Source organism: Lissotriton helveticus, chromosome 4_1 (genome assembly GCF_964261635.1).
Source record: "Lissotriton helveticus chromosome 4_1, aLisHel1.1, whole genome shotgun sequence".
In the NCBI taxonomy this organism is placed as follows: Eukaryota; Metazoa; Chordata; class Amphibia; order Caudata; family Salamandridae; genus Lissotriton; species Lissotriton helveticus.
Genome location: NC_136063.1, coordinates 135,910,834 through 135,925,787, shown reverse-complemented (window position 1 = coordinate 135,925,787; position 14,954 = coordinate 135,910,834). Strand labels below are relative to the sequence as shown.

General features: G+C 41.3%; 1 protein-coding gene across 1 annotated transcript in view; it reads left to right on the top strand.

Moving 5' to 3' along the window:
• Positions 1-246: 246 nt before the first annotated feature.
• Positions 247-14,954, top strand: part of TONSL (tonsoku like, DNA repair protein) — a 347,227-nt gene continuing 332,519 nt past the window's right edge. Inside the window, exon 1 of the mRNA XM_078686541.1 lies at positions 247-427. Coding sequence (XP_078542667.1) covers positions 400-427 — 28 coding nt within the window. The 5' untranslated portion in view covers positions 247-399. The remainder of the gene's footprint in view (positions 428-14,954) is intronic.

Sequence of the window (14,954 nt, the reverse complement as noted above, 5' to 3'; positions counted from 1 at the left end):
TAACCCTCACTAATGACACCCACATATAGTGGCTGCTTGCGACCAATCACTGCGGTAGTTAGCCAAAATGACCCTATTTGCAGAGTGCGCATGCGATCTTTTTTGCTGCCCTACCAATAAGAACGCCGTTTGCTCATTTTTCGTGTACAACGAGCGTATGGTCTCATAGGCAAAAAAATGCTCTTGTCAAAGGCCGTGTCCAATAGAACAGCCAGAAATGCGTCCACTGTTTTTTTTCCCCAACCAATGGATGTGCAGTGTGGGCGGGGTGTATACAAACGACGAGCGGGATGGAGTAGTTGGCTCTTCGCGGGAGTTTTGACAGCGAAGCAGGCAGCGGTGGTGACCTGATCTAGGGTAGCGTGCCCCGATCGTGGCGGCAGAGATCGTGGGGTGAAGATGAGCGGGCCGAACAGGGAGATTCGCCGTGAGTACTGAGATCCGAGCGGCGTGACTTACTGTTATTGATCCCGGGGACCGAGGTGCATGTAACAAAGCGTGCGCATGCGCCGTAGGCAGAGCCTTTGCCTGAAAGTTCCATAGTCCGCCAATAAATGTTCTACGCATGCGCGGTTAAAGCAGATGTTTGAAGGGGGGAAACAGCTGATAGAAGAAATCTTAAAAGTGACAAAAAGATAATTTGATAAAACAGCAGATCGGAGGTTGGAACCAAGCAATAAGAGTGACAGCTGGAAAAGCAACATAGACAAGATCCACACACGCATAAAAAGATGGTGAACAGAATGCCAACCCAGGAGGGAAAAGGAAACCAGAACCCCTTGACAAGAACAACAAAAATAGAACTGGTCTCGTGTCATGTGTGAAACTGCAGCTCGTCTGATTTTTAAGTTTAGCTTGACAGAGCAGCTCTTACTAGACATTGTGGAATAAACCTGAAAAACGTTTTAAGAAGCAGCGCCATCAGATGGGCTTTGGCTCTAACCACATGTTGGAAGTCCGGATTGAGTGGTTTGACTGGGTAGAAGTTGTGTGCTCCCACCAAAAAAAGTGCTTACCCTCCATGCAGCTGTGATCATTTTGTATATTTATCCAGTTGCCTAAGCTTGAACTTTCAGACACATGGCAATGCTATTAAAGTGTCCCATATAACAACCTAGTTTACGTTTTTTTTGTTTTGCTCTGGCAGCAGCACTGATGGGAGAAGAGCAGTCGTTAGCTTTATACTTCAGTGTGGAGTTTTTTTTGAGCGCACAGGGCTACAGTAATCTACATACATTTTTAGATCTGGCTTGACAGTGCAGGTGTCGCCTGATCTTATGTGATCAATAAAATAATACTTCAAAAGAGTCCTTCAGAGAAAGATACTTCACCAATATGTTTGTTTTCCTGAGTACAGGATTTGATTGTGCCACATTTGTGTGTTTCCACTAAAAAGACTGCATGGTTTGCATTTGTTGGCTTGTGGCAAAGTTTATATTTGATAAAGCAGGACTGAGTTGGTAATGCCGCTAAGCCAGTGATAATGTCTGTAGGTCTGGTTTGTTTATTATGAAATGTCAGGATAAAGAAAGTAGGCCTGACACGCTTATTGTGAAAAGTATATACTAAAATTTATAGGCAGTTGTGTGGATTGCTATTACTATGTTTTACAGCCTATAGATGGGTATTTTGTTACATGGAATATCACAAATTATGGTAGTAGATAGTGGTTTTGATTCTAGTCAGCCAGTGTGACTAACTGCGGTGGCAGAAGGTTTGCTCTGTGAGAATCCTTGTTAGGCCATCTAAAAAGAGATAGTATTTTGCTTAGTCAACTGTAATTTTGTAATATTATGATTGTGTGTCTGATGGTTGCTTTGTGGAAAAGCTTAAGCTTAAAACTAGATGCTTGAGTTAGTTATGGTGACCAGCATGGTTCCCTGTAGCGTGCGCGTCCCCATTGTGCACACAATCTTGCACAGTGCGCACACCATTGCTTCATGTAAAATTAATAGACAGTTTGTTTCCAGCCCACAGCCTTGAAAATACGAGTGCTCTGAAAAAAACAGTCTCTTCTTGTTGCTAAAGTGCAGGGAGAAATTCTGCTGCATTTACAAGGTGGGATGAAGGTTAGATGCAACAAGATTTTGAGAACGGTAGTCCCTCTCTGCCATGGGCTTGTGGGAATGTCAAAACAGAGCCCGGAGCAGGCGGCAGTTAAACATGCTGTTAATCTCTGCATATCTGCCCAAGGTTTGAAGCTTTTTAAGGGTGACCACAAATAAAGTGTAGTGTGATACCACACAAATACTTTATTTCACCGAATTCGAGCTTCCTGTTTTTTCTTTATCCCACATGAGAGCATTTTAAATGATTGCATTCAGAAAGTGCGCTCAGTGCTTTTAATTGTCATTAGTTTTAACAAAATTGCCAAGCAACATGCATTTTCTGCAGCCAGTAACAATGCTGGACGCACAGATGCTCAAGAAAAATCAATACGTGGCCATCCATTAATATTGACTTGGCAGTGTAGGTGCATATTACAATTTCTACTGGCATGCCCTACTAACATGTCAGTCGCGCTGTAAAGCCTGAACTATTGGAGTGCTAAGCTTGACACAGGCACCTCTGCCATGGCCTGTTGAGTACACTGAGGAACGCTTACCACCTCATCCTGCTGTTACCTACACCATGAAATCCTTCCCAGTCTCTGAGTCCCTTATAAGTGTCAAGTAACCCCTCTCGGGTGAATTGCGCTCATTTCCTCAACAGCTTGTCAAGGTGCAGATGGCTTCATGTGTAAGCAGCAGAGGAAGAGTTGTTGGTAGTGGTGGAGGAGGGTAGAATGTGAGCAAGGTGGTTTTGTGTTTGATTAGTGGCTCAGGTCACTGCATTGGGTGCAGATCTGTACTCTCCCTTTGTTCCTTTCTTGAACATTATGGAGCTTGGGCTTGCGTGACAATCCTGCAGTAGCTTATGCACATAAAATTATTAGAGTGTACTGTGAGCAGCACTTGCGTTTTCAGAACTGCCTGTCAGTCTGCCAGTAACACAATCCTGTGATTCTAGGTAAATGAGTTTTTTTTAGCCAGAACTTAACGCAAAGGTATTGGAGCTCTTTACATGAGAACCATTTAAGTTACACAAGGACACATTCATGTTTTTGTTACGCACAGGGAGATTAAGCGATTGGTCTAGAATCACAGCTTTGCATGTCCACTTAGAAGAGGGGTAGCTGGAAATGCGTACTGAACTGTAACTACGAAATGTCATGTACAGCACTCCCCACCTCTCTCCTTGTTAGCAAAGGCACTGGGCCGAAACAACTGTAGAGCCCTTCAAAGATACAGGCCACGGACAAGTCTGCTGGGCTAGGAACAAAACCTGTCAAGTCTAAGACTGACCCTTTCCCATTCTAATTATCTTTCAGACCAACAGGCCTAACGGTCCCTATCTTGTGACATATGTGGAGGTCAGTCCATAAGAGACAAGATAGGACAAGTTAAGATAGGAGGAAAGATGAGCGCATAAGGTGTGAAGGGAAAGAAAGAAAAATAAGGAAGAACAAGAGTGTGTAGTAGCTTAGAAGCTATTACATAGAAGGGTAGAGAGAAATGAGCAAACTATTGACAAGAAGAAAAGGAAGGGAAACGAGGAGCTAGGGAAAGAGCTTGAGTTGGAATCATCCATATTGTATTTAGCTATGTATGTATCTGTTAACAAGAACAATGAACCCCCGACTCCAACATCCCGCATGATTGACTATCAGTTAATCCCTTGAATTATTTTACCTGGGGAGACAGATGACCAATATACATCTGATTCATCAGTGATGCCAATATTATAAGACCATACAGCAGTAAGCGCCATTAGAAAAGTAGGAGACACCTCACATAGGCAACCACTGTTTTCCTGTTGGCTAGCTATTCCAAGTGGCAGGGTTTCTCATCATCCACATACTCCTATGCGTGCAGGAATGCGTTACACTGTATTAGGAGCCATGCGACAGGGAAACCTAATGTGTGTTTCTGTATTTATCCTTACAGCTTATTATGTCTAGTCCTCAGTGTCGGAGTGTTGCTGTCCATTCACTAGGTCTCATGACCACCAAACTAAAAATGTGTCAAAGGGACTATTATCATTCTTTATTTATAAAGACCTAAGGTAAGGGATTAAAATCAGAGTTATACCCACTGACTAGTGTGTTACATATGAGCAACCAACCTGTTTCATTGACAGAATTTTGTGGTAATTTCGTCAGGGCAACAGGACCACTCTATCAACCATTATTAGTTCACCACACCTGCACAGAGCGAAAGAAAGGATAAGGGGGTTGAAGAGGGTAGAAGAGGACTAGAAGAACGTAAATAGGGATAAAGTAACAAGGGTTATGGAAGATGTAGGCATCGAGACAAGGGAAAACAACCAAGGACAAAGCAATGGAGAAATGAGACGAAAGAGAAGCAAAGAGTGAAGAGAGACATGGACAAAGGGAAAGCTGAACGTGTTAAGAGAGACAAGGGAACATTAAAGGGGCGGAGGAACAGAGTGGAGAGAAATATGAGCAGGGGCAAAATGCAAAAAAGGGAAAAGGAAAAATGTAAACCTGGGAGATAAAGGAGTAGCTAAGGGGAATGGCATAATGAGTGTGGACAATAATAATGTATCCGATTATAAAATGATTAGAAGAGGAGGACTGAGAAAGAAGAGTCATTAAATGATTGTCTCTTAGCCACACCCTTAGACCTGTCCCAGGCTCCACCTCTAGTCCACTGGTCAGTGGGTTGAGTACCTGCACTTATTTTTCTCCATTTAAAGCACTGCGTGGGATGTAAAAATGTCTTGTATTAGACTAGTCTCTGGTCTCCACAGTACAGGCTATATTCTCTTTCTCCCTCCCTATTTTCCTTCCCACTCCACCAAGTCAGGTACGGAATGGACCTCTGGGCAAGACAGCTAAAAATAAAATTATGCTTTACGACTGGGAAGTGGGTTCGATAGTGGGCCTATTTTCTCTTTTATTTCACTTCCTCCTGAGTATATGCAAAGCTGTTCCCTATGGTAAGCTCTGAACTCCAGGTAATAGCAACATAATCACAATTTTTTCTTTGGGACTGAGAATGTACAGAGACTTGTGTAAATGTGTAAGTATACATTAGTCCTGGGTGATCAGCAGTGGAAGAAGGGCAAGGACCGGTGAAAGAAGTAGACATGTCGCACATCTCGTGACCGCACTTGACTTGTCTGAGCCACCCTTTCCTACAGTCTGTTTGGCCTGGATGTGCACGTTTTACAGACTGCCTCTTAGCAGGGAAACACATTTTTAGGTGGTACATCAACATGCAATGTGATTGTCAACTTGCTAAATGTATATACCCTTGTATAGTCTCATAACATTCCCCTGCCAAATGAGCAACGCTCCAATTGAGACTATTCATTGAAATCTTATTATGGTGCTACCTTCTGAGGCCTGTTCTTTTCTAAACATGGGGTGTTGGTGCCACTAGAGTAAACAAATCATGTCATGGTGATCTGTATCTAGATTGCAAAACTGTCGCAAAACCATTAAATGGAGCTGTATGTGTGAAAGACAACTGTTTTTGCTCTCATTGTAAACAAAGTTTTTGAGTGGTAATTGCCAGAGATTTATATATTCGCATGTTGTGCTCGCATGCTTGGTGCACAAAGCCTTGGCTGCAGCGCGCAGAGATCTTTTACTGCAGCACACTTAGGAAATAAATTAGAGAGAGCATTTGTGACAAGCTACTTGCCTATTTGGTGCACTTGAAATGTTATGTCCGATGCAATAGGTCTGTTCTGCTTATTGTTGTAATGATATTGCTAAGGCAGTTGGTCTAGCTTATTTATTGTGGATAGCACTAGCTTATTTATTGTGGATAGCACAAGTTAAAGCCAGTAAGATTTTACATTTGGTTATTATAACATTGTTTTACAGGATATAGGCCAGTATTCTGTTAGATGTGATCCGACAGATTATCGTGGTAGGTAAGAGTTTTGGCGTTGGTCACCCACTCTGACTAACCCGGGGGAGGGGGGGTGTTTCACTGTGATGACTCTTGTTAGGCCCTTTTGAGGGGTTACATATTTCTTTGCAAGCTATTTTTTCTACATATTTGTACACTTAAAAAAAACAGGTGTTACATGCACTGCAGTGACCACAGCACAGTATTCAACATGGTAAACCCAAATTAACTATGGGAGAAACACTCAAGTAAGGGGACTGATCAAGCACTATCAGATCTCATAATAGCCTTACATAAAGAAACCGGGGTAAAAATCAAACTCCCAAATAACATAGGGCTCTCCCACAGGTTGTACACTGAAAATGGTGTCAAACAAGGGTGTGCACTTGCACCACTTCTCTTCTCCTTATACATTTCAGTCCTGCCGAATTACATACACGCCTCAGTTGGCTTTCTTCCTAAATGTAATAACCAAAATATTAGTCATCTAGTTTATGATGATGATTTGGAAATTTTCTCGCAGACACCACCCGGCTTGGAAAAACAACCTTGAGACTGAACTAATTTAAGTTTGAGACAAACACGTGCAAGAACTCAACACCACCTACATATAAAATATTACAGCACTGCTCAATTTATGGTCTTGAACACCTCAGGTTAAAGTTCGTCTGGAACTCAACCTAAAAATTGGTTAAATACTACACAACTCATCCATGATCAGTCATGTTTATGATGGTAGCAGGGTGGGTGAGTAGACCTTGAAATAGTTAATTTTTGATGCATTGAAGTAAAATGCCAGAAATAACCTTGACTTCAATCTACCTGCTGGGAAAATAAAATTATCTTTGAAAACTAATTTGCTACAGCTAGACACACTGATAATGATGACACGACTCAAATCAAATCAAAATATCTTTATTCGGTTTTCCATTGTTTTGAAATACCATAAAAGTTCATAAAATACATCAGTTTCATATTCATATAAAAAGAAAACCATGTTTAAAAACATTTTTAAGTTTCAAATATTAAAAACTATTTTTTTGCCAGTATTCATTTTAGTCATAAAAACCATTTGAGCCAGTCATCATAAATTGGTACGATGTCTGATCCAAAATTTAAGAAAGTGCACTATGGACTTTGTCATAAGTTCGGTTTCCAGAAACTGTAAAGCCAAATAGGCTGGGCGACATTGACGCAGCTTCAAGATCCGCAAAAGTGGTACTATCCACCGCCTGCGTGGTGAAACATAAAATTTACAGAAAAAAAGTACATGTATAGTTGATTGTGAAGAAATAAGATCACAGGGACAGGGGGGGAGATTTGTGGACCAATCATTTTGGGAAGGAAAAGAAATCATACGATGAAACACATTAAACCTAAAACGGGTCAACAAAAATTTACCATATTGATTTAAATTATACTGCAGGTATGGTTGGATAGTAGGGACAAGTTGTATTAGCACACATTGCTTTACAGAAGGTTTTCCTATTTCAGTTAGCAGACGCAATTGGGACAGATGCGACAAACATACTGTTTTTAGTTCTTTTTTTGAGAGGTTCAGTACTGATGGAGGATCATCGAAGAATCTTGCTAATCCAATGTCAGTAAGGAATGATTTAACATAGACCAGCCAGCTGATCTTCCTCATATTATCGAGTTTCATGCAGTCTTGGAGAATTGTTCTCGTGAGGTGACATTGTTCCGTTGCCCAGATCCTTCGCCACAGCATGACTGGTTGGATTTTAATGATGTCCGAAATGTAGTCCAAACCAAGTTCAAGATGACAGCCATATGTTGTGGTACTTTTTGGGACTGCCAACAAAAACCTTAAAAAAGAGTTTTAAATTTTTTGGATCTGGTCTACGTTCGCCCCGCCCCAGACCCCTGCTCCATAAATCGCAGTACTAAGACATTTTGCATTATATATTTTGAGCATTTCAGTCGGGGGTCTCTTGCCCAACCAGTTTGCAAAAGCCTTCAGTGCACCAACAGCCCTTAAAAAAGCCAATTTACGGGAATTAGCGGCTTCCCTCCATTTGAAAGCCTCATCGATTAAAATCCCTAGGTAGGGATAGGTTTCCGTTCTTTCTAGGGGGGATTTGTCCACATAAATTGTCTTGGGTTTTTTGCGCTTTATGCCAGCGTGCATCACATACGTCTTTTTTATATTTACTCTAAGATTCAAGCTGGCCATAAACGAGCAATATTTGTTCAAAACCCGTTGGAGCTGGATTGGGGTTCTGGCGAGGATCACCGCGTCGTCGGCGTATAGTAAGGCTGGTATCTGCCGACGACCGGCTGTTGGAAGATCTTCTGCACCCTCTAGCATAGTAGCCTCTAGGCCATTAGTGTAAAGGGTGAATAAGAAAGGGACCAGCACACACCCTTGTCTGACCCCCTTCTCAATCTGAAATGTATCAGTTAGTTGGCCTCCTGTCCCGAATCTCACTCTTCCTGTTGCTCCTGAATACAGTTCTCGAAGGAAATTTACTATTGAAAGGTCAATTCCCATTTGCAGCATAATTGTCCAGAGCCTTGAGTGGAAAACGCAGTCAAAGGCCGCTGTTAAATCCACATATACCATATGTAGAGAAGTGCCTTTTGCCTCTACGTACTTTCCGGCCAATAGTGTCAAATTTAAAGCCTGGTCCACCGTACTCAATCCTGCCCTGAACCCGTATTGCAAGTCAGAGATTGTCCCATGATCATTCGTCCACTCCTGGAGACGGTCGAGAAGAATGCGCCCAGCCATCTTCCCGAGCGAATCCAGGAGTGAAATGGGACGGTAACAGGCAGGACTGTCTCTGTCTCCCTTTTTAAAGATGGGGACCAGTATAGAGGACGACCAAGAATCGATCAGGCCAACCTCTTTGGGCGCGTTCAATACGTTAGTGAGTAACGGGGACCACAGGTCTGGATTATGTTTAAAAAGGTCCACAGGGACCGAATCCGGTCCTGGTGCCTTCCCGGATTTAGCAGTTTTTATTGCCTTCTCTATCTCATTTAGTGTAAAGTGAAGGGCTAGTGGATATTTTACTGGAATCAGAGATTCTAGATGTTCTGTTTCAGGGAGTTCTTGCCCTCTAAACACCTCAGAGAAGTGTTGCACCCATTTTCCTGAATCGATAGCGACATCTAGGCATGGCTCATCTACATTGTCTGTTAGGAAAGGAGATTTAACTATCTGCCAGAAGGCTGCGCTATCCTTTAGGGTACTGCTTTTCTGTAGTTGGGCCCATAAGTTTGCTCGTAGTTCCTTTTTCCTGTTTCGCAGTGCGAGCGCATAGACCTTCCTTAATTCTATGATCTCCACTTTATCGCTCTCTGTTTTGGCTAAAGCCTTCTTTAAATTGGTGTGAGATTTCGTACATTCTGTACTAAACCATCCCTTTCTAGTGCTCTTATTTTGCTTACAGTCTCTAGTTAGTTCTTTTCCAATGTTTTCAACAATGTCACTGTAACTGGTCAGAATCTCAATTGAGGTTGTAGAGGGAGCTAGGCATCTTTCCATAGCGCTTCTACTTGATTTTACTATTTTGGTGGTTATGGCTTCCTGGTCTAGTTTGGCCCATTTTAATGTGAAACCATTTAGTCTGTCCAATGTCAATGTCTGTTGATATAGCAAGCTTAAATGGGCCTTATCTCCTCTATTCTGTGTTTTCGATTCCTGAAGTGTCATACTAATGGGGGAATGGTCGCTAAGTGCATTGTTAAGGACTTCAAAGGTCTTGATATTTGCAGCTTTGTTAGTAGAGACTAGAACATAGTCTATCAGGGTTTTAAGGCTCCTGCCATGGAAGATTGGCGTAAATTCAGTTACATGTGTTTTTAGTTTATTGGCGAACCCCATATCCAGATCGACCATCATCGTCTGCAAGTTGTTACCCTCGGGTGTATGTGTAAAATGGGTTAGACAATTTCCATCTTCATCAATGATCCCACAGTTAGGGGTATGGCTCTTGTCACATAAGTGCAAGTTAAAATCTCCTCCCCAGACTACTGTGTGGGATTCTTTTGCATATTTTGTTGCAAGATCATGTACCAGGTGGGAAATCTCACTTAGGACCATGGTTAAGTCAGATGAAGTCAAGTTGTTATAAAAATTGATGATCGTATAGACCACTTGGTTACTTCTACGGAGAATAATAAGCTGGTAGCTCTGATCTAGCTTTAAGGGGATTATTTCGCAACAGGGCCAGAGATTTGAAACATATGTTACTAGCCCTCCCTTACTCCTACCTGCATGACACGACTCAAGTGCAAAAAATTACTAAAACTGTGATGGACCCGCGAAAAAGAGGTAATAACTTTATTGTATTATAAATTCTCGGAACCTTTCTTAGATTCTTAACTCTTAATAAACAGCCATAAATTGATTCCAAACTGGAGGCAGTGAAAAATAAGAAATTTTTACGCTTTCGCCTATTATGTATATATTTCAATATGTCAGATTGAAGGATCATGGAAAACACAAAATTGCTCTTCAAGAACATGTAGATTGTGTGAATACAAAACTTAATCCCTAGAGCACATAATAAATATGTCTCTGACAAAAAGTTCAAGGCTTACAAAGAAAATATTTGCGATTATCATTTGTCTTTTATTAGTAAATTATTAAAGTTTCTCGACTTTGCATATCAGATGCTAGACCGAACAGAAAAAGTGCTCCGAAATTATACGTGAATTAAAATTTCTTGTTATGGGCAGACTACAAGGAGCAAGGTCGTACGAGAACAGAAAATAGGCCCGGGCATAAAAATTAAATTGGTCCCATTAGCGAATTAGATAGCTAAAAAAATGTCCCATGTTACTAAATGGGAGTTGTTTTGAACTTGCAAACACAAGTGGTATAAGTAAACTTGAAACTTGAAGAAAAAAAAAAAAGTGGTATAAGTGTTTATTTTCAAGCTATGGGAGACTGCTTGGATTTGAGCGTGCTGCAGGCTGTGTTTGCTTTTAATATCAGGGAAACCAACAGTAATAAAAACCAATGAAGCACACCACAAAACAGGCCTACAGACAGCCAGAAAATGTCCGACACTCTGACCTGTCAGACAGGCCCGTCGGGCACTGCCTGATGGCCCTGTTGGCCAATCAAACTCTGGAGCTTTTTAGACCCATTTTCTGTCGCATCAATTGATGTATTCTAGTGAATGGTTATATCGTTTTTACATTTTTTTCCTATTTATAGTAATCGATTAATTTTATTTACAATAAAATTACACAGCCAACCATTCAACCTTTATCTATGCAACTTTCTAACTATGTGCATGAAGGTTGCCAGTTTGTGTTTTTGAATGGGTTGTGTTAGCTAATCTGTAAAGCCAATGTTAAAGTGTAAAGACGCTATTTGCTTTTTCAGCCGAATGCAATTAATTTGAACCTTCTAGGCCTACATTTCCATCTCATTGGCTGCACGGTCCACATGCCCCAGAGTTCTACTGGGGTCTGATTAAAAAGCAATTTTATGATTATGATCAGGCAGTCCAGTGTTCCTATCCTGTTAGAACTGCCTTCTATGTGCACAACATGCCTTTCTCCAGTTTCTATCCCCACTCTGATACCAACCCTAAATTTTACAAAAATATACTTATTATTCACCATTTTAATGCAGCGTGGTGCAGTTGTAGTTTTGCTTTGGCAGTGCTGGATGTTGATTGGTGGGTGGGGGCCTCCTTCATCAAACGCTAAATCATTTACTTGTAGGTCGCTGGAGACACTAATACTGGTAGCCTCTTTTACACTGTCCTTTATCCCTGGCAATACTGAGATTCTGGCACTGATATTGAGGTCCTTGAATGTAATGCTGGGACAGATGGTTCTTCTGAAACCTGTACAGTTACCATTTAGAAGGCAAGCTTAATCTGCACAAATCCATCAAACCTATTCACTGTGTTTGTATCCTTTCACCTTGCCTAGCCCCTGCTGATGCTTTCACAAATCAGTGTAAAGTGCTGATGCGCAGAGTAGGACCGTGTGAGTCCAGAGGACGAGGCCCCATGAACAACTAAAAACTTTGCAGGAAAAATCTAAAGTAAAAACCATGAGGATTATTCAAAATGTAAGAATATTTACAAAAGACAAAAATCAGTTAATCAGATTTCAAATCTGCACCAATAATGCATAAAAATAAAGCAAGGTGTGAGAGATCATAAGATAAGGAAATTAGCCCTAACCAAATATAGTTCAGTAATGAGCAACACAAATCTACTCAGTTCATAAGTTAAGGGAGAGCAATCAACAAGAGGACCTACATGTATTCAGCCTCTAGGAAAAACTATAAACAGTATTTTAAATGGGAAAAAATAAATGCAGGTACTCCTCAATTTAAGCAGTGAATGAAGAAGGGGGCAGTCGTGGGCGGGGCTGGAGGCGGGGCTTGGAGGCAGACATTTAATGGGAGCCACATTTTCTTGGTGCCAATTGTGTTTGAGAATACAGAAATATTTCTGCTATCTGTAGAGTATTTGTTTTTTTTCTCCCATGTGCCAAAGGTTACGTTTATTATTTTGGTAATGTCATACCAATGCAGATTGTCTCTGAGCCTATGCACTTGAGACATACAAGTCATGAATTTTCTCATTGTGCACAACAGCTATTGTAGGCAATTTCACTAAGAAACCTGGCTAACGATAGGCCTATTCCTTTTGCCACCCATTCTTTAGGGTACACCTTGCATCTTTACATCATTTCCCTCTCTGTTGCCTTCTCCACTTTTCATACAGTAAACATCAAAACTGAAGTCACAGAATCAACCCAAAGGAAAGGAAACATTTTCAATCTGGTCTTTAACACAATACAGACTACAATACGGTGTCAGCCATCATCTATCATACAGCCGGCACCCACTATGGTCAATCAAAACCATCCACAGCTCCTTCAATGGGAACACGAGGTACCTAATGTGAGCAGGGGGCAAGTGAATTGATTACATGGAACTAGAGTGGTGATGCATGTGATGAATGGCTTATATATAAATGGTTAAGATGAACGCAATGGGATGAGTTGAACTAGCATATGTCAACATAAAATGAATGAAATGAACAACGAGAGGCACTAGGGTTAGCAAAGCAAGCAGAGGGCAAATGCGCCTTGAACTGTCTGGGTCAGGTGAGAATTGTGAGGAGAGAAAGGATGGGTCTGTTAAGGCAGGTTGAGTAAATCAAACATGGTGGGTCAATACAAAGTGGAAGAGTCAAGCACATCTTGCATGATGTAGGCAAGGGTTGGCAAGGAAAATACAGGATGGGTGAGTCAAGCACAGGTGAGCACATGGTGGTCTAGATGATAACCGGTTGAGTAAAGCAAGTAATCTGGGTCTGTGGGAGAGGCAAGTACAGCTTGCATAAAGCGAGCAGAAGATATGCAAGGCATCTAAAGGCTGGATAAATCCAGCACATTGAAGGTACAATGGGCCCCTAAAGGTCAGGAGACCATGGGATTTTAAAGTAGTTTGTGTAGCATGGACCAGGCCTCTTGGGTAATTTCAGAGGTGCAAAAGAGATGTTAGTACAATTTTCTAGCATTTGGGTGTTCCCTACAACTTCCCTCCAGATAGTACAAGCGTAGGCATTGGGAAAAAACATTTTGGTTTCAGAAAAGAGCTTTATGTGGAAGTTGCAAAAAACAAAGAAGAGTTCTACCCCTGCTTCTCTTCTTTACAAAATAATGGATCACCAACAAAATACTTAATGCGCGGTCTGGACTTTATGCGCAGTCTGACAACAGGGACTCTGGCTGTAATACTGGCCCGGAATTCAAAGGCTGTGTTGCTTTTTACTAAGTGTAATAAAGCTTTGCTTTACTGCAATATGACACACTGGCAAACTCACCTCTGTTTCTTGATACCTCGCATTGAAAAACATGCAAACAAATTAAAGAGGCCATCTAGTGAATTCTGTCAAACTAGATCTCAAAAACCCGTCTGACATCATCAAACATTCTACAGTCTTTTTTTTTTTTTTTTTAGAGAGATGCTGGCCTGGTATAAGAGAATTGCCTTTTTTCTTAGACCGGAGAGTCCTTTAAGGGGTATGAGTTCATCAGCTTTTTAAAAATAGGACAACACCCGCTTAATGCATAATCACAACTGTTCAAGATCACCTATGGTGTGAGAGGCTCAGTAAAGCCAAAATGTATTTAAAAAAGGATTTGAGAAAGTGCCTGAACAAGAAGACAGAATGTGAGGAGGCTACATCTGGACACAATCACACTAGTCATAAAGATTAAAGTCAGTACGTATTATGAGAGTGTGCGTTATTTTGAAGACCATTCTTTTTCAAGTCACTCATTTCCCTTTGTTTGTCTTGCTCATCTCCTTCTGCGTCTCAAAATCCATTAGATTTTATTCAACACCACTTTTTCAGTGCCAAGAAAACCTGTTTATTATCCACAGTCTCTTGAAACCTAGCATCCATGCTTGAACAACCCTCCAAACTCTTGCTTTCTCACCTGCAGTATTCATGGACTGCCTGCTCACCTATGCCTGGGGGGTCTTTATATGGTGTTCTGCGGGCCATCTGCCTTTCACCCTCATTATGGCAAACCCTGCAGTATGGACTTATGATGCCTCTGGTTCACACAGACCTGGCTGGACTCCATTAGGTTGCTGTGAGTTCGTCTTCCCAGACTAAACACGCTTATTCACACATACTCACCGATCACATAAAAAAACTCACACACATTCAGGACCACTCACACAGATAATTAGCTTGCACATTTAACTCATGTTAATAGCCAGAAAACCTGAACTCGAACTGGCCCTTCTGGACACCCCTTGCCTACAATAATCTCTCAAAAGTCAGAAAAAGTAATATTCATTCACACAATTGAAGGCATTCAAACATGAGACGAGGTTGCAGACTACAAAACTGATGATGGAGTTCATTTTTTAATGGGCAACTAAACTAAAGACATTCAACCCTGATCTTAAGTGCAGGGGAATTTAATTAATTGTTGGTAGGTGGATATCACTGATGTTTGTAGAGTACTCGCTGCCCAGCGGGCACCTTTTGGTATTTTCAAATCTTT